Source organism: Myotis yumanensis, unplaced genomic scaffold, assembly GCF_028538775.1.
Source record: "Myotis yumanensis isolate MYYU_CA2020_CCGP unplaced genomic scaffold, mMyoYum1.0.hap1 SCAF_4, whole genome shotgun sequence".
NCBI classification, from domain to species: Eukaryota; Metazoa; Chordata; class Mammalia; order Chiroptera; family Vespertilionidae; genus Myotis; species Myotis yumanensis.
This window is the reverse complement of record NW_027223755.1, coordinates 40,463,369-40,483,391: the sequence shown is the minus strand read 5'-3', so window position 1 is coordinate 40,483,391 and position 20,023 is coordinate 40,463,369. Positions and strand designations below refer to the sequence as shown.

At 40.5% G+C, this 20,023-nt stretch overlaps 1 protein-coding gene across 1 annotated transcript in view; it reads right to left on the bottom strand.

The window, feature by feature from the left end:
* IQGAP2 (IQ motif containing GTPase activating protein 2) overlaps positions 1-20,023 on the bottom strand; it is a 267,890-nt gene that overhangs the window by 122,908 nt on the left and 124,959 nt on the right. The window contains exon 3 of the mRNA XM_070412211.1: positions 9,113-9,269. Within this exon, the coding sequence (XP_070268312.1) occupies positions 9,113-9,269 (157 nt within the window). The remainder of the gene's footprint in view (positions 1-9,112; positions 9,270-20,023) is intronic.

Genomic DNA, 20,023 nt, shown 5'->3' with positions numbered 1-20,023 from the left:
AAAATAAAAGTAGGATTGCTTCTTTGAGTTGGAGAGATTAAATGAGAATGTTCACAGAGCACTTCGTTGCAAAGTGCACTAAAGAATACAATGAATGTTAGCTATTATAGTTATTACGCTACAACACTGGGCTTGGAACTCTCATTCACCTTTAACATCAGAAAAAAAGTTTAGCCCTTCATGTAAGAGGCACTGAAAGAAAGAGTGGTTATCTTGGTTATATTCCTGCAGCAAATAAAAGGACAGATTTCAAATCCTTCACCCATTTTACCTTATTTAAATTTTTTTCCATTGTAGCTGACATTCAATATTATATTAGTCTCAGGTGTACAGCACAATCAATGGTTAGATGTTTTCCTTCATCCACTTTAAATACCTGAGGCCTTTGATCTACGGCTGCATATTTAAGAAGCTTCAGAGGACAAACTGTATCAAACATCTTTAATCTACTTTAATTAGAACAAAAATGGTCTCCTCAACAGGCTCCAAATTATCTCAGTCCATTATAACCATTTTTAGCTTGTCATTCTCCCTCCCCCGCCCCCCCCCCCACCCGCACACACACATCCTACATATGGATACTAGACTAGGAGGCATGTCTGTGGTCATACTTAGCCAATGGTTATTGTCCACTGACCTAATTTTTTTCAGGTATTAGACTAGAAGTGTATGCTGATTTTCTACTGCTGAGCTATTACAACACCAGGAAGCAAAGTTATTTTTTTTAATCTTTTAAAAATAATAGGTTGTATTACATCTGAAGTCATAAATATTCATTACATAATTAGTAGAGATTTCATTCGGGGTGAAAGGGCAAAGTCATTCCTGCTTAAACTGAGTAGATAAGAAATTGTGTAAGTCTTCTTTGGATGGTAACTACTTACATAGTAGAATCAAAGCATTTTAGAACTATGAGGTAGCTTAGAAGCCAGTAATTATTCTAATTTGCTCACTTTATAGATGAGCAAACTGAGGGCTCAAGTATTCAAGACACATTCAAGTTGACACATTTAAGTTGAATGTGTCTTGAATACTTGAGCCCTCAGTTTGCTCATCTATAAAATGAGCAAATTAGAATAATTTGCAAGAATTATGATTCCAAATCCAAATATTCTGTTCAATTAACTGCACATAGAGCCTCAGAACCACCACCTCAAACATTCATATGCGCTTACTGCTATCAGCCGCTGTGCCAAATGCTTTGCATGGATGATCACATTTGTTACTCACAGTATCTCCACAAAGGTTGATAATATGATTATTCTTCTCACTTTACAGGTAAGGAAACTGAGGCTCACAGCGGCAAACTTAGTGGTGAGGCCCAACTCAAACATTTTGATTCACAACTCATATTACTGTGTATATAACCACAGTGCATATCCTTCCCCTAAGGCTCACTAAATGTTCACCAATCATTTATAATAAGTCTACAATGATCTGTGCAGTATTGGAACAACACCTTTTTTTTTTTTTTTTTGTCTTTGAGCCTTGTTAGGCTGAGTCCTCTACAAGGAATGCCTTCCTTCTCCTTCTCTTCCCCTTGCCATTCTAGTCTGCTTGGGAACACTCATCTTTCAAGCCTTCACCACAGAAACCTCTGGCTTCTTCAGCACCCCACCCCCTTTAGAAAGCAACACTCTCTCTTTTTGGTTGTCTCCAACTGTCTACCCAGCTGTCTTCTCTTCACTGCCCTCCTCTCACTTCCAATTTCTTGCCAGGATTCACCCTTTTTTCCCCTCTTGAATCCACTGACTTCTTGGCTGTGCAGGCCGCTGTCACCTGGATTGAATAACCCCCTTACCACACTCTGCCTCCACCCTCGTCCTCCTTCCAATTTATTCTGAACCACACAGAGCAGCAGACAGATCTTCTAAAGCACACTGCACTGTGATGCCTGTTTCACATTTCAAAGGCTTCCTTGCACCCCCAATCTCTATACTTAGAAATCATAGATCCTCCACGTGTGACTTCCTGATCTGTGTCTGCTTCCCTCCTGGTCCAGTTCTCATCATGACCCCTCACTGCAGCCTCTTAGCCACTCAGTTTGGCCAAGCTCTATTCTTCCTTGAGGAGCCGATCACAAATGGGGCCCCTCTCTCTGTACTGTTCTCCTCATTCTCTACCCCGAACTCTGCCCATGATGATTTTCTTCTCATTCTTCCAGCCTGAGTAAATGGCTTCTCATCTTCTGTATGTTGCTGTCAATTTCTTCCTTCATACACTTACCACAATTCACAATGTATATTCACCTGCAGTCTGTCTAACTGTGAGCACCATGAAACCATGTCCCCCTTGCTCACCACTCTGTCTTGAGTGCCTAGCACATAGTAGGTGTTGATATGTATTGCATGGATGAGTGAGTCTGACCCTAGTTACAACTTTACAGTCTTTCTCTATAACTTTATTAAAATATATTATATCCATCTTATCTACCATTAGAGCAGTGGTTCTTAAACCTTAATAGCACATAAGAAAAGAACTACATGGAGTGATTATTAAGAGTGCTTCCTGAGGTCAGATCCTAACCAGAACCTAGCCAGAGAACATGGCAAAAGATCCTGGACAGAACCTGGCTACAGAACTTCACTGGAGAACCTAGACAGAACATGGCAGGAGAACCTGGATAGAACCTGGCCGGAGAAACTTGCTACAGAACCTGGCGACTGAACCTGGCTGGAGAATCTGGAGAACCCTGAGCTGGAGAACCTAGCAAGAGAACATGGCTACAGAACATGGCAGGAGACCCTGACAAGAGAACCCGACTATGATGATCAACTGAATGCAGCCTCCGTGTCATTCCTTCTTCGCCGACTCTGTCCACACCTTTGGGGATCCCTGGACCTGCTGGGGCTGCACCCCAGCACACATCCTCTTCAGCGCTTGTCGTTTGTCGATTTGTTGATGATAGCCATTCTGACAGGTGTGAGATGATATCTCATTGTCATTTTGATTTGGATGATTAGTGAGTTTGAGCATGTTTTCAGATGTCTCTTGGCCTTCTGTATGTTCACTTTCGAAAAGTGTCTATGTAAGTCCTTTGCCCAGTTTTGATTGGATTATCTTCTTTTTGTTAAGATGTATGAGTTCCCTATAAATTTTGGAGATTAGGCCCTTATCCTATCTAATAAAAGAAAAACATGGTGAAAAAAAAAAAAAAAAAAAAGAGTGCTTCCTGAGTCTCTACTCAAGAGATTCTGCCTGACGCAGAAGCCTGGGTTGGGATCCAGGTTCCACTTTTTATATATGACCACCAGGTGGTTCTGCAGGAGGTGTGAGCATCACACTTAAGGAAGGGTGTCAAACTCGAAGCACCTTGATTAAGTTTCGAATAAAGCATAGAAGACAAGAAAAGAAATGGAGTCCTTTGGTTCCTTGAAAGGACTGTCATTCATTTCTTCACCCAGCACTTGTTTCTCTAGCAATGACCATGGCCAGATCCTGCACCATTCACCAAGGATATGGCAGAGATGACACATGGTTTTTGCCTTCGTGACAAGACAATCGTTACAGTATACCATGATATACGTTACAGCATATCATCAAGAGGGACAGGGCCAGGCGCTACTGTGAACTTGGCGTGGTCACAGAACTCAGACCTGGAGTGAGGGGTGGAGGTGGCCAGAGAAAGAAAACTCATCATTGGAAGGTTTAACGCTAAGATCTAGTACATCTTTCTAACCCTAAATTAAAAGGAGCCAACATTGCATATAAGCTGGCAAAGAGGTGGCGCAGCATGAAAGCTCTCATCAGCTTCACTCAAAGGCGCCAGTGCCCCAGCTGAAGAATTAGAGCTCGGGGCGAAGCTTGTGCTTCGGGACACACTGTCTGACAGGGGGCCATATTTTATAGCTGCAGTCTAGGCAGATCCTGCAGGGAGAGCCCATGCTCACTGAACTCATGGTTTCCAGATGGCACATCAAGGACTGGGCCCGGATTACTGAGCACTCCCTTGGGTTTCAACATCTTTGCCACAGTCCCATGATTTAGTGTTTGGGAAAGGCGCACATGAAGGGCTTTAGTCCTGAAGAACACAAGAGCAGGAAGTTAATTAAATCTCCTCTTCACTAATATTTGCCTCCTTTCATTTTTTGTAAGAGAAATGAAATGGGCTTAAAAATAAAATTTTATGATTGCATGGCAAATCATGAAACATTTCCATTCCGGGACATTAGGCACTTTCAGGAACTTAATGAAAGGAAAAAGAGAAACACCTCTTTTCTCCTGCGACTTAACAGAGGAGTAGTTTCCATCTGTCCCTGTGCTTTCTCCCACATCACAGCTGGCATCAACCCCCTTTCTGCTTCTTCCTTTCCTCCCACCCCTCTCCTAGCTTCTCTTCTTCTGGGCACCCCAGCCTTTTAGGGGCCGGGTTGGGTGGAGGATGGCAAAACCCAGCACTTTCCTCTCTTACCATGTTCAACTTAGGGATGACTCACCTGCCTAGGCTCCACAGGTATTTTCTTTTGTAACAAAAGATTGGAAATATTTCTCATCTCCATCCCAGAGACAAGTAGCTACTTATTCGAATAGTAGGATCTCTAAGGATAGCAGGACACAGGACCTGTTTAAGTTGCCAGGAAGGTATCCACAACTGAACTGAAAAGAGACACCTATACTAACGATGTTTGATGTGACAGGAGGAGGAAGAACTAGCCTACTCCCTGCTCTGGGGCTCACCTCCAGTGAAGGTCTGTCTTTCTTCCCTGACTCTCACCATCCATAATGTCAAAACAAAATACCCACCATCCCATTTCAGGGAGGGCCGGAGACCAGCCCAACTACACCTTAACTCTGTCATCAACTCTACATGGCTGTTAGTACTAATAGGCCTGGATCTTGGTAATAACCATTGTAGAAGCAAGAGAAAAAAGAAAAATCATGCTCTAAAATGTGGACAAATATTAATTTATTTTGTGATGGGGTTATACGAATAATTTTTTCTGTGCTTTTATGAACTTCTAAAAATATTTTTCAAAATTAAAAAAAAAACAACTTTAATTTTGGCTGGCTAAGTCATTTCATTAAAATCTTGTGAAGGCTATAAGGGGCTGAAAACTCTGGAGTGAGACACATGACTTAATAAACTAAGACTTATCTTTTAGACTAGACCATGAAAACAGACTTGTCCAAAAAAACTGTCAATTCATCTTGTCTACTGTTAGTCTACATGGTTATTCAAACATTTCCTCTGAATTCAATACACTGTACATATTTTAAAAATAAATTTTGTCTCAATGACAACTGAAGGGTACTGTGAATCATGCAATAAATGGGAACTCATTCCATTTTCAACTATATTTAATGTTGTCCTTGCAACTGTAAGAGAAATAACTTTTAAGGATACCTGAAAACCTTCAAATAAATAATACTGACAGAAAGGACTCATTAAGAAAATAAAGAATCAAATTTCAAAGACAGTTTAGAAACCCTGATCTGAAGTGGACAAGAAACCACATATTCCAAGAGAAACATCACACCTTTTGAAGACACATCTCATGAAGGGGTCTTTTAGGGCGGCGTTTACTTTTTCCTCCACGTTATAATGGAAAATTTCAAGCATAAGAAAAATACAACCTTCCAAAACTCAATCAGGAAGAATCTAAAAATCTCAATAAGCTGATAACCATGGAAGAAATTGAAGCAGTCATCAAAAAGCTTCCGGCAAACAAAAGCCCGGGGCCAGACAGCTTCACAGGGGAGTTTTACCAAACATTCAAGGAAGAACTAAAACCTATCCTCCTTGGACTATTCCAAAAAATTCAAGAGGAAGGAACACTTCCAAGCTCATTCTATGAAGCCAGCATCACCCTAATACCTAAACCAGATAAAGACAACACAATGAAAGAGAATTACAGGCCAATATCCCTCATGAACACAGATGCCAAAATCCTCTACAAAATTCTAGCAAATCGGATCCAGTAGTACATCAGAAAGATCATACACCATGACCAAGTAGGATTTATCCCAGGGATGCAAGGCTGGTACAATATCCGCAAATCAATAAATGTGATATATCACATAAACAAATTGAGAGATAAAAATCACATATAAAAGTCATATCAATTGATGCAGAAAAAGCATTTGACAAAATCCAACACCCTTTCTTGATAAAAACTCTCAGCAAGGTGGGAAGAGAAGGATCATACCTCAACATAATAAAAGCCATATATGACAAACCCACAGCCAACATCATACTCAATGGGCAAAAACTAAAACCATTTCTCCTAAGAATAGGAACAAGACAGGGATGCCCACTCTCACCACTCCTGTTCGACATAGTACTGGAAGTACTAGCCATTGTGATTCGACAAGAAAAAATAAAAGGCATCCAAACTGGAAAAGAAGAAGTAAAACTGTCCTTATTCGCAGATGACATGATACTGTACATAGAAAACCCTAAAGACTCCATCAAAAAATTATCAGATTTAATAAATGAATTCAGCAATGTAGCAGGATACAAAATTAACGCCAAGAAATCTATGGCATTTCTATACACCAATAGTGAACTTACAGAAAGAGAGACTAAAAAAGCAATCCCATTTACCATTGCACCAAAAAAAAAAAAAGAAAAGATATCTAGGAATAAACTTAACTAAGGAGGTAAAAGACCTGTACGCGGAAAACTACAGGACACTGAAAAAAGAGATAGAGTAAGACATAAACAGATGGAAGAACATACCGTGTTTATGAATTGGTAGAATCAACATCATTAAAATGTCCATACTACCCAAAGCAATCTATAGATTCAATGAACTCCCCATTAAAATACCAATGGCATATTTCACAGACCTAGAACAAAATTTCCAAAAATTCATCTGGAATAAAAAGAGACCTCGAATAGATGCAGCAATCCTGAGAAAGAAGAACAAAGTAGGTGGGATCTCAATACCAGATATCAAGCTGTATTACAAAGCCACTGTTTGCAAAACACCCTGGTACTGGCACCAGAACAGACATATAGACCAATGGAATAGAATAGAGAACCCAGAAATTGACCCAAACCACTATGTTCAATTAATATTTGACAAAGGAGGCATGAACATACAATGGAGTCAAGACAGTCTCTTCAATAAATGGTGTTGGGGAAACTGGACAGATATATGCAAAAAAATGAAACTAGACCACCAACTTACACCATACACAAAAATAAACTCAAAATGGATAAAGGACTTAAACACAAGACGGGAAACCATAAAAATACTAGAAGAATCCACAGGCAGCAAAATCTCAGACTTATGCCGAAGCAATTTCTTCACTGATACTGCTCCTAAGGCAATGGAAACTAAAGAGAAAATAAACAAATGGGACTACATCAAAATAAAAAGCTTTTGCACAGCAAAAGAAAGCATCAACAAAACGACAAGAAAGCCCACTGCATGAGAGAACATATTTGTAAATGTTATCACTGATAAGGGTTTAATCTCCAACATTTACAGGGAACTCCTACAATTTAACAAAAGGAAGATAAACAACCCAATCAAAAAATGGGCAACGGGCCTAAATAGATACTTTTCAAAAGAAGACACAAGGAAGGTCAAGAGATGTATGAAAACATGCTCAAAGTCACTAATTATCCGAGAGATGCAAATCAAAATGACAATGCAGTACCATCTCACACCTGTCAGAATGGCTATCATCAACAAATCAACAAATGACAAGTGCCAGTGAGGATGCGGAGAAAAAGGAACCCTTGTGCACTGCTGGTGGGAATGCAAACTGGTGCAGCCACTGTGGAGAACAGTATGGAGTTTCCTCAGAAACTAAAAAGGGAACTCCCATTTGACCCAGTAATCCTACTTCTAGGAATATATATGCCAAGTAACTAGAAACAACAATCAGAAAGGATATATGCACCCCTATGTTCATAGCGGCACAATTCACCATAGCTAAGATTTGGAATCAGCCTAAGTGCCCACCAGCAGATGAGTGAATTAAAAAACTGTGGTACATCTACACAATGGAATACTATGCTGTGGTAAAAAAGAAGAAATTCTTACCATTTCCAACAGCATGGATAGAACTAGAGAGCATTATGCTAAGTGAAATAAGCCAGTCAGAGAAAGATAAATATCACATGATCTCACTCATTTATGGAATATAATACACAACATAAACTGACGAACAAAAACAGATTCAGAGACAGAGAAGCATTGATCAGACCGATCAGACCGTCAAACCTCAGAGGGAAGGTAGGGGAGGGTGGGGGTAAGGGGAGAGATCAACCAAAGGACTTGTATGTATGCATATAAGCCTAACCAATAGACATAGACAACAGCGGGGTGAGGGCATGAGTGAGGGGGGTAATAAGGACACATAGGTAATACCTTTATCAATAAAGAAATTTTTAAAAATGTAGACAGAATAGTGTAATGAATCCCTGTGCACCCATCATCCAACCTTAACAATTATGAACTCATGGCCAGTCTTAAATCATGTATCCAAGTTCCTTCCAATTATTTTGAAACAAATCCTAGATATATTACTTTATCTGTAAATACTTAGACATGTTCTCTAAAATATCAGAATTTTTTTTATTGATACAAGATTGGTGTTTATTTTGGTTTTGTATTCTCCCCCACACGCTGTCTCTAATTAGCGATGAAATAATTCTGAAAACTAGTTGCATACAAAAAGGTTAGTCTTATTTTGTTTTACATGCCAAATGGAAAGGAATTCCTACCTGAGTATTTAACATTACTACTCATTTTATCACACTGGCCCTAACTCTTTGAGGCCACAAGTTCAAGTCCCAGCTGAGGACTCTATTCCTTGATAAGAATAAGGGGAGTAATAAAACTGTGTGGTAGTGAAACAAAGGAGGGGTAGAGTGCCCCCACTTTTACATTTACTGGCGCTAATAAAAATGACCTCCGTGAAGGAATGATGGGGGGAGTCCCACAAATCAGAGGTCTCTCAGCCTCAGCCCAGAAATAGAAACGCTTCACTTTTAAAATTGCTGCTGCCTCAGGAATGATTATTAACAGGCTTCAAAGACCAAGGACGGGACGCCTCCCTCAAAATCCTTGTAGAAAACACTAAAAGAAGGGAAAGGAAATGAAATACTGGACTTTCACTTTTAGATGGAAACCAAAACCAATTAGATGTCAGTTACCTTATAGCGTGTTTGTTCCACATCATAGATCTTTTTCTCCGATACCATTTTGGGGGCAAAGAACTTGGCTAACTTTGCCAGGTAAACTCCGTTCCGGAGCCCTTCCTCCAGCTCAGTGGTTGGTGGCAATTCTTCAACTAAACAGACTTCCATCCACCTACAGGGATTAAAAAACACAACAAAACGTTACAGTGACTCCAGTTGGGTGACTTTCCAAAGTGAAGAGCTGCAGCGTCTCCCCGGGTGTGATGGAGGCAGTAACAACGGGAACAGCTGTAGGAATCACAGATGGAAAGAGAGGACTTCCTGGGTGGGGCAGGGTCTCAGAGCACAAAGTGAACAAGGGGTCCAAGCCCAGAGGCTCTGAGCTCACAGCCATGCCAGAGCTTGTCAACTTCACTTTGGTCTGCGTTTTTACTAATTCTCATTTGTACCAAAGGGGAAAAAGGCCAAACCATTTTGTATGGGTGGAATTAGTCCTGCTGACATTACAGAAAAAAATAATTCCAGTTAATGAGCCTTTTGTGGACGAGATTCTTAGAGGGGTTATGCCTCTGGGAGAGCATAATTCAAGGTGCTGCTAAACCTGCAATTGCCTCAGTCCAGAAATGACTACCAGGACAGATAGGAAGGCATGGAAAGGAACACTAAAATTCAGAAAGCGAACTTGGTCTTCTTTAAAACATACACATTCCTTTTTCTAATACCAGGAACCTACTACATAACCTTTTTGGAAAGGTACAGTATTTACCGGGCTCTGAAAAAAATATTTCAGAACAAGATCAGATTAAATCTTAGGACACTGAGCCAGTATTGCAGAGAAGAGAGCATCAAGGTCATTACTGGCTCAAGGACACACAGTGGGAGGGACCCAGGCCAGTTCCCATTGCACACTGGTGTGCCGAGAATCTGCCAGTTATGAGGATAATGCAATTCCTACCCATGCTCAAGGAACTATATTCCCTACTACACTATCCAAGAGGCAGGTGTACAGGCTCTCAGTGGGGGAGCCCCCCACTTCCCTGCAACCGATCCACCAACAAATCATAAACTCCTAGTGTGAGCACCATACCATATAGCCAGTCCCCCAGAGGATCATTAACACAACAGCAGCCAATCCTATCAACTTTGGCGGACACGGGAGCACTGTTCTGCAATATTAACAAGTGATCCCAAATCCAAGCAGCAGACCCTGTACAATGTCTGAACTGCCTGTAGCTCTGGACAGCATCTTTTAAAAGCTCAAAGAGCCCCTAATAAGCAAGGAGTATTTACTAACCACTTATTAGGCACTGTAAAACATGGAATATATGAGAAAAACATAAACGTAAGCCTTGCTTTCAAAAAGCACCAAATATTGCAAGGAAAAACCCGAGAATCATATACAAGAGGCAATTATGCTCAATGCTACGTGTTGGTTCATAAGAGGAAAAAGTTGGGGAACAGGGTGTGGGGGGTTATCACTGGAGTAGTAGGGAAAACATCACAAAGGTGGTAGAATCTCAATTCGGTCTAGAAAAATGAGTATTTGGAAAGGCAGGAGGAACAGCAGAGCCAGGGAGCAGACAGACTAAGGGCATAAAGGACACATGGCTGCCTCATGGAGAGAACCCAGAGAAGACTTGGGGCCTTTGGGGTTCAAGAGGAGAAAGGAAATGAGGCTGGGCACACACAGGGAAGTTGGGCCTGGAGGAGGGAGCACCATAAGAGAAGTGTTGATATTTGCTGCCACAGGAAGCAGAGCTCCTGCAGCTTGGGAACAGAGGGGCGACATGCTGACAGGGGTAATTAGAGAAAATTAATCTTGTGCGCTGGATGTCCCAGAGACAAAGCGCTCTGTCAGGCTTTCCCCACTGTGAGAAACTGGGGGACGAGATTAGACAGGAAGAAAAGGGGAGGGAAGAGACCAAGAAACACTTCAAGGAAACAGTAACAGGACTTGGTGACAGCTCAGAAAAAGGGGTAGAAGGAAGAGAAACATTACCAGCCAGGGAAAGGGGCCTGGTGTGAAGGGAGCTCTCTGCACCAGGGTTCAGTCCACCGTGATTCCCCGAGCATTCCCTAACTGCTCTGGTCCAGTTTTCTCCTCTGCTAAAGCGGGAGAGTGAGAAGGCTGGGATGGTGCCCCAGCTCTAACACTCTAGCAAGACTATGAGACTGGAAGAGCAGAACAGGTAAAAGGAGAGGACGAACTTGGCTTTTGTGTATCACACACAAGGTAAATAAGGGATGTTTGGTGTATATGAGCCTTGTTTCAAATAAACTGAAGTAAGACTGCCATAGACTTGAAAATTTTAAAAACAATTAAGAAATCAATAATGTTGCTTTTTAAATAAAAATCTGGCCAAGTTAAAAGCCACTGCACTAGACTGAGTTTCTAATCTAACTCCACTACAAAATATAGCATTAACAATGTATTTTCAAACAATTATCTTAAAAATTTTAGGAAATTGTTTTTTTACACAGCAATACATAATAGCTTTATAACAATCCTGTAATTGGGGTACAAGCATGAGGAGTGGGGGACAGGTGAACGGACACTTGGTAGCAGCATTCGGGGGAGATAAGTTATTAATTAGAAGCCAGGGGCTGGAAACTAAAATACCAACAACACGGAAGTATGATGATTTAGACGTTGACTTGTTAAAAAAAAAAGACAATCACATTTATTTTTGTTTATATTAGAATACACGTGCAGTTGGCTTCAAATACCAATGTCACCAAAAAACGTAGGTTAGCTACAGCCTATCTTATATCCTATATAATAAAAGGGTAATATGCATATCGACCGAACAGCAGAATGACTGGTCGCTATGATGTGCACTGACCACCAGGGGCAGATGCTCAACGCAGGTGCTACCCCCTGGTGGTCAGTGCGCTCCCACAGGAGGAGCACTGCTCATCCAGAAGCTGGGCTCACAGCTGGCAAGGACAGCGGCAGTGGCAGGAGCCACTCCCGCCTACGCAGCAGCGCTAAGGATGTCCGATTGATGGACATCCCCTGAGGGCTCTCCGACTGTGAAAGGGCACAGGCCAGGCTGAGGCTCCCCTCCTCCCCCCCAGTGTACGAATGTTGTGCACGGCACCTCTAGTTTAGAATATAGCCATTGCTAATGCTTATGACAGTACGAACTGCTCCAAGACAAAAAGCATCTTTTTCTTTATAAACCCTTGTGCCTGCCAACATGGTTACATATAGCAGGTACCTAATAAATTGTTATTAAATAAAGGATTCTGCCTACTTAAGAGAAATGTTTCAAGCATCATAGTTAAAATCTTTTAGATGTGGCCAAGGATTTGTAAATGCAGCATTTTTCAACTTTAGGCACCAATGGAGATACCTTTTCACTGCCTTGAAAGTCAAAACATGATGTTATTATCATCAATGATAACTAGTATTTATTAAGTACTATTCTGTGCTAGGACTGGGATTTAATATTTTACGGGGATTAATCCTTAAGAGCACCCCAAAAGGAAAAAGTATTGTTAGGGTCACCATTTATAGATAATCTGAGGCTCAGAAAAGCCCAAGGCCACACATCGAGTAATTGACAAATATAAAAAAACTGCCAGGGGCTTCTGCTCCTCCTATTTTAACTTAAGAAAAAAAAAAAATATATATATATATATATTTCAGAGAGAGGAAGGGGGAGGAAGAGATAGATAGAAACATTAATAGTGAGAGAGAATCATCGTCAGCTGCCTCCTGTATGCCCCCTACTGGAGATGGAGCCTGCAACCCAGGCATATGCCCTGACCAGGAATTGAACCAGTGACCTCCTGGTTCATGGGTCAACACTCAACCAGCCATACTGGCTGGGCTCCAATTTCAACTTTTAACTTCTCACAACTCAAGAAACAGAAGAACGAATCCTCCAGTCCAGTCCTACAGCCCCATGTAAAACAAAAGTGATAACAAACACTCTAGTCTACTCCCGGAGCAGCAGTAGGAGTTCCATGGTTTGGAGATGTCACTCTTCTAATGTAAGGTCAGAGGGTAGTATAGTCACTCTCAGAGTTGAGTAAATTTCCTGGGGTTTCTTATTTTCTTTTTTTAGAAGTTCTTCCTTGTCACTTCTTTGCCATCTACCCTGCAATAGTAAATGGCCTGCACTGCTTCAGTGGGTGCTGTTGCAAGCAGTAGTTAGATATGGGAAGCTTAGAGCTGATCCAGATATAGGCACCTCCTCAAGAACTCCTGCAAACCGAGACAGGATTGCAAAGAGTCTTCTCAATAAGGTTACATGAGAAAGAATTAAACTCCTACCAACATCAACCTCAGTAGCTCATCTGTTAACACAAACCAATAAAAACTCCAAGTGTGGTTTTTATGGTCGGTGGGGGTCAAACTTCCTACAACAGTCACAGTGTAGAGACACCTGGCCTGATGTTCTGGAAGTCTGGCTCTGTGGTCCCCAGCTTACTGTACTGGGACGGGTCACTTGAAACCCTGGGCATTTAGTTCAGTCCGTGAGTCTAAAATTATAATGGAATTCAATGACAGCGTAATTATGTAACATGATTTTGTTTTGTTTTTTAACAATTTTATAAAGAAATAATCCACACACCATACACTCACCCATTTAAGCTGTACAATGCAATGATTTCTTAGCACAGTCACAGGGTTGTGAGACCATCACTATTCCCAGTTTTAGAACATTTTCATCACTCCAAAAGGAAACCCGTTACTCATTCGCAGTCACATCCCATTCACCCACAGGTTCCCAATCCACTAAATCTTTCTTTCTATGAATTGCCTTTTGGATATTTCATATAAATGGAATCACACAAATAGACATTTGCTAACTCGGGTGGCCTTTTGTGACTAGCTTTTTACCACAATGTTTTCAAGGTCCATCTATGGTATAGGATGTATTAGTACTGCATTCCTTTTTATTGCTGAATAATATTCCACTACATAGGCATATTCCATTTTATTTATCCATTTATCAGTTATTTTATCAATATATGGGTTTTTCCCGCTTTTTAGCTAGTATAATATTGCTTAAACATTATTATAGAAGTTTTTGCATGGACATATGTGCTCATTTCTCTTGGGTATATACTTAGAAGTAGGATGTTTAATCTTTTTAGGAACATCCATACTGTTTCCCAAAGCAGCTTCAATATTTTGTATTCCCACCAGTAGTGTATGAGGATTCCAATCTCCCTACCTCCTTGCCAACAATTAGCTGTCTTTTTTTTTATTATAGCTGTTCTAGTAGATGTTTTGATTTTCATTTCCCTAATGGCTAAAGATACTGAGTATCTTTGTATGTGCTGTGGTCCTTTTGCATATCTTCTATAGACAAATGTCTATTCAAATCCATTGCTCACATTTTAGTTGGGTTGTATTTTTACAATCGATTATAAGAGGTTTTTATATACTCTAAGTATATCAGATATATGATTTGAAAATTTCTCCATTATGTGTGTTGGCTTATCACTTTCTTGATGGTATCTTTTGAGGTACAACAAAGTCTTAATTTGACAAAGTCCCACTTATCTATTCTTTTGTTGTTTGTACTTTTGGTGTCAAAGTTAGAAACCATTGCATAACTAAAGTTCACAGATATTTACCTATGCTTTCTTCTAAGAGCTTTACTGTTATACTGTTAACTGTTATACTTAAGCCCTTTATCCAATTTGAGTTATTTTTTGTATATGGTGAGAGGTAAGAGTCCAAATTCACTCTTTTGCATGTGGATATCCAGTTGTCCCAGCATAGCACCACTTGTTAAGAATACTTCATCCCACTGAATTGTCTTGGCACCCTTGTTGAAAATCAATGGACTGCAAATGTGAAAAGCTATTTCTAGACTCTCAATTCTATCCCAATGATCTATATGTCTATGAATTATGTATGATAGTACATAAAGTATGAATACAAAAAATCACGCTGGAAAGACTTCATATGTCATCAAAAGCCCATCTTCAGATTTGACCCAAAAATCCACAGGAATGAAAACCAGAATTTGCTGTGTGTGTCCTCCTGTTGACCTTGCATTTACTGCTTCTTCTCTATTCTTTCTATTGATCACTCCTACTGAACCACAGCACCGATATGTAATGTCTAACCCCAAACAAAAGTCAAAGTCATTTCATATGAGCATCTTAATGGTCATTGCAGAACACCTTCCTTCCCCTGTCCTGGGGCTACTTTCCTATTAGTATTGCAAGTTTTCTCTTCTCTCCGCGGGGAAAATCTGGATCACTTTCCAGGCACAGAGAAACAAAATGGAGGTAAAAGAAATTTCCTTTTTACCATTCAAGCAGTCTGTCTTCAATCATCGCCCTCCCTCCCCCTTTTTTTGAGTTGAGGTAGTTTCCATAAGTAGCTCTATGTGTGAAAGTACAAGGCCTGATCCAAGTGAGACTGGGAGAAGAAGGAGGAGGGCGAGGATGCTGGGAGAAGGATGAAGGGGAGAAAAAGGTGAAATTTTTCCAATTTTAGCTTTAGGCCCAAAAGAAAAATAATTAATGTCATTTTGTCTCACAAGAGATAACAAAACCAAACTCATGAAAATCCCAAGGCAAACGATCCATGCTAGTATGCTACTTTGTGCCTTGCAGAGCATATGAAAGTTGTTTCACGGAGACATTTGCTATCTCAGTTGTTATTCAGGAAATCACCAACTATAAATCTTGGTCTCTATCATACAGCGCCGTATGGAATAAATGTCCCGAAAGTAGAACTGTTGGCCAGAACCCAGAAAGTGTGTTTTTTTCTGCACAAAACCCTGTTTTAATGCAGTGCCCTGTTCCATGAACTTTCAAGTGTTACAAGTTAATTTCTCTCCCTAAATGTTTTGAAAATCAGCATATGCAATATGTTACAAAAGAAAAAAAAAAAGACCAGATATTTTTATACATACAGTGTAATTGGTCACCCTTTGTGTCACTAGATGGTAAAATGTCAGGAGGACTACATTAAGTTCTCACAGTAAACGTTTTTCATTCCCAGAGGCTGCTGCAAAAATGTCACCATATTAGCTCAGGGGAGCAGAGATGCAGGAGAACACACATCCCACCACTGAGTGGACATCCTCAGGTCCCCATCCTTCTCTCGTACAAAACTTATTTGGTTCAGTAAAAGAAAATGGCATGAAATATGAAAATGATGCTAATTATTTTACTTAAAATACAGACACATAATACCACGAAAAGAATCAATATATGACTCCAAGACCTAACAGGAATGGAGCATACTGAGGACTTATTTCTCTTTAGGAGGTGATGATAGAGCAGAATATGTTGAGTTTGGCAAGCATTTCCCAACCTGTGTCCACAGAATGCTGGCTCAGTGAGATGCTAACAGTGTCCTGGGGAAGGGTGGGGAGAAGAAGGCCAAATAAGTTTAGAAAATACTACCTTCTATATCCCCTCTTGAGGACTCATAAGTTGTATTAGCATCCTAAAAGCTCAGAGAGTTCCTGAAGTAGGGAACCACGTTTAATTTCTCTTAACCCAAAGTTTCCCCAATGTTTTGACCACAGAACTTCATTCCTCCAGAATACCTGGTTGGTAACATTTCGTATAATCAAATGGCAGGCAACTGACAGAGGCAATACAATTTGGTGATAGAAACCACAGCATCTGGGGTTATTCTTTCTGGATTCAAAGTGTAGTTCTAGCACAATACTAGTGATTCCTCTGCAAAATAAGGATATTTTAAGTATGCGCCCTTAGAGGGCTGTTGGAAGGAGTAAATGAGAATCTGTGTAAAATGTTTAGCACTGTGCCCGGCACTAAGAACCCAGCAACCGCGAAGTTTAGCATGCCTCCCGAGTTTGAACCTGGCCTAGCCCCTCACCAGATGTGTCACCGTGACATATTAACCAGTTATTCCAGTTAATACCTTTGAGCATCTAGTACTTCCCAGACACTGTTGTGAGTGGTGCACCAGGCAGCACCCCTAAGTTTACTGAGCAGCAAGTCTCAGATTCTCATCAATGTTAGGGTGCCACTAGTTCAAAGTGCTTCTGGTAATTAAATGACCCAGAACCAGTGCAGGACCCAGCAGACAGCTGGCCCCCTGATATAACTCATATGGTTCCCTTCTCTTTAAAGGAACAAATTTTTCAAAGAATCTTTTTGGGTGAGAAACTTTTTAAAGATGGATTTGTAAAGCATCCTTAGCCATGGGATGAGGAAAAAAGAGAAATAAGCTGAATGGCCGGAGGCACTTGAAATATAAGAAAGCCTGCAAACTTTGTAGCACAATTAGTAATAGGTCTAAGTAATTCTTGAAAATTTTGAAATAAATTTTGAAAAACATTGAAAATGTTTCACAGTATACACTGTTGCTCAAATACATGCTCTATTCATAATTCTTCCTAACTCCAGGAGCCAATTAGATACTTACTGTACTTCTAATTAGGTTTGGCCGAACGAATCATCTACCTGGGATGTATTATATTATTACAACATACCTGGGGAGACAACTGGCTTAACATATACAAACCACAAAAGAAGACATTTGCATGTGCTAAAATTTCTAGATAGGCAGACATTGCATAAAGCAACGAGCCTAGAGAATAAAACAATTTTTTTAAAAAAACACCAAACATGTACTTATTTTTAATGTTAAGCAAAAGCTGGTCTTAAGCTTCAACATTTGCTTGGGAGAGGAAAAAATGGGAGAGACAATATTTAATGTGTTCCATATCATGGTGTTTTTTTTTAATATATTTTATTGATTTTTTACAGAGAAGAAGGGAGAGAGATAGAGAGTTAGAAACATCGATGGGAGAGAAACATCGATCAGCTGCCTCCTGCACATCTCCCACTGGGGATGTGCCCGCAACCCAGGTACATGCCCTTGACCGGAATCGAACCCGGGACCCTTCAGTCCGCAGGCCGACGCTCTATCCACTGAGCCAAACCGGTTTCAGCCCTTATCATGGTTTTTGATGGATATCTTAGATGACTTGGTTTAAGTGTTAAATATTTAATAGTGCTTTAATAACACTTAAAGTCTTTTTCTGAAATTACACTCATACACTGGAAAAAAACCAAAAAGCTAAGAGTATACAGGATAGTCGACACCTAAGTGATGATTGAAGAAATACACACGTCTGAAGGGAAATGCTTACATAGGAAAACAGTCTTGGAGTGTCCAGGGATCCAGGTGAGGATGAGAATCCTCTGTATTCCGCCCTCTGATGGTGTATTATATATGCGCCTATATATGTGCCTGTAGTTCTCAGCAACACAGCATCCCCAATATATTTGAACAGTTATAAACTGTTGGTACAAACTTTCTGGAAAACACTCTGATGATGTAACAGTAAAAAAAATCACTGTACACCTATTAAGTTTAGGGCATGGTATTATATAAAGTTCTAGTTACTCTTCTCATAACCCTATGAGTTAGCATCTCCCTTTAAAAAAATAAGGAGCCAGATACCAAGAAAGATGAAATATCTTGTCCAAGCTCATGTATAAGTGAGAAAAGCATGATTTGAACCCAAATAGCACTCTTAACTCTGCCCATTAACCACCATACTCTACTGCTTCTTGAAAGAACACATTAGGAAACTTAAAATACAAGCTAGATAATTTCCTTTGTGAATATAACTTAATAAACACAGCTATGGCTGAAGATTTTTGTGTTAAAGAAAAATTAGAAACCACCTAAGTGTCTAAGAAAATCATGTTTATCTATTGGATAGAATGTCATACAGTCACTTGAGCTATTTTCATAGAATACTCAAGAAGATGGAAAATATACTTGTGGTAAATTAAGAGAAAAGAATGGGATACAAAATTATAGAAGAAGATAATTTTATTTTTAAAATTATATGTATTTAAATCAATGTACACAGAGTGAAAAACATGTAGCAAGAATGTTAACAGTGGTTTTCCTGGTGAAGTTCTTCACTGTATTGGTGAAACTCTTCATCTGGTCCTGTTTCTTAATTTTTTTTATCATAAGCAAGTGTCATTTTTAATAATAGAAATTAATGAAATACAAGACCAGCAGGTAAGCTGAGGTTTCAATGCAGGTTGCCCCCTCATAGCACACCTGTCCTCCACATGCCATTCTGCTAGGACAAATTCTTCAAGATGAATGTGATGAACGGGCATAAGCTCACTTCCTAGGAACGTTCACTTCTTAAGCAGAAACTCACAGTGAAGCCCTTTCTCAAAGCAGAATAAGCCAGGCTGATCTTCACAGATGATGCTTTTCCCAAGGGAGCCGTGCCTGTGCCTTCATACAGGATGAGGTGAACATCCTCTTTGGGACTGGCTGAAGGGGCTGCTGTCCCTTTCAGAGCTGTCTGTGGGGTGCAGCTGAGCACTGGACTTCAGGTCCCAAAAACCCTGGCTTCAAACTTGGTTCTGCAACTTTTAAGTTGTGACGACCGTGGCATGCAACCATCAACCTGGGCCGCAATCTCGCCCTTTTGGAAATTGGGTACAACACAGCTACCCCACAGGGATGTCCTGAGAGTGAAAACAGATACCATGTGTGGAGTCACCTGGTTGCAGGTGTTCAAGAAACAACTGTTCACAAATAGGAAGAAAATGAACTGGGCAGGAGAGCATCAGTTTAAAGAGTAAGGCTCCACAGCAGCATGGGCACGGTCACACTGACATGAACGTGTCAGGTCCAAAGTCCTCAGGGTGGAGACTGTAGGGCATAGGACACTGTGTGGGACAGCCAGCAGGCCACAGTGCCTTGGAGTGGGCTCTGTCCACCTGGCTTCCCTAGAACTTACTAAGGAGGTGGTGGGTGGAGGCGGGGGGTGGGGGGAGACACAAGACAGTAACGTTCAATTGCAGTGCAAAGCACTTTCTGTTTTACACAGTAACCACGAGCTGGGGTGCAGGAAAAAAGTGAAGAAGAATGAACCGAAAGTCATTGGCAGCAGTTTCCTGGCAAACCAACCCTCATCTGAGGCTTCT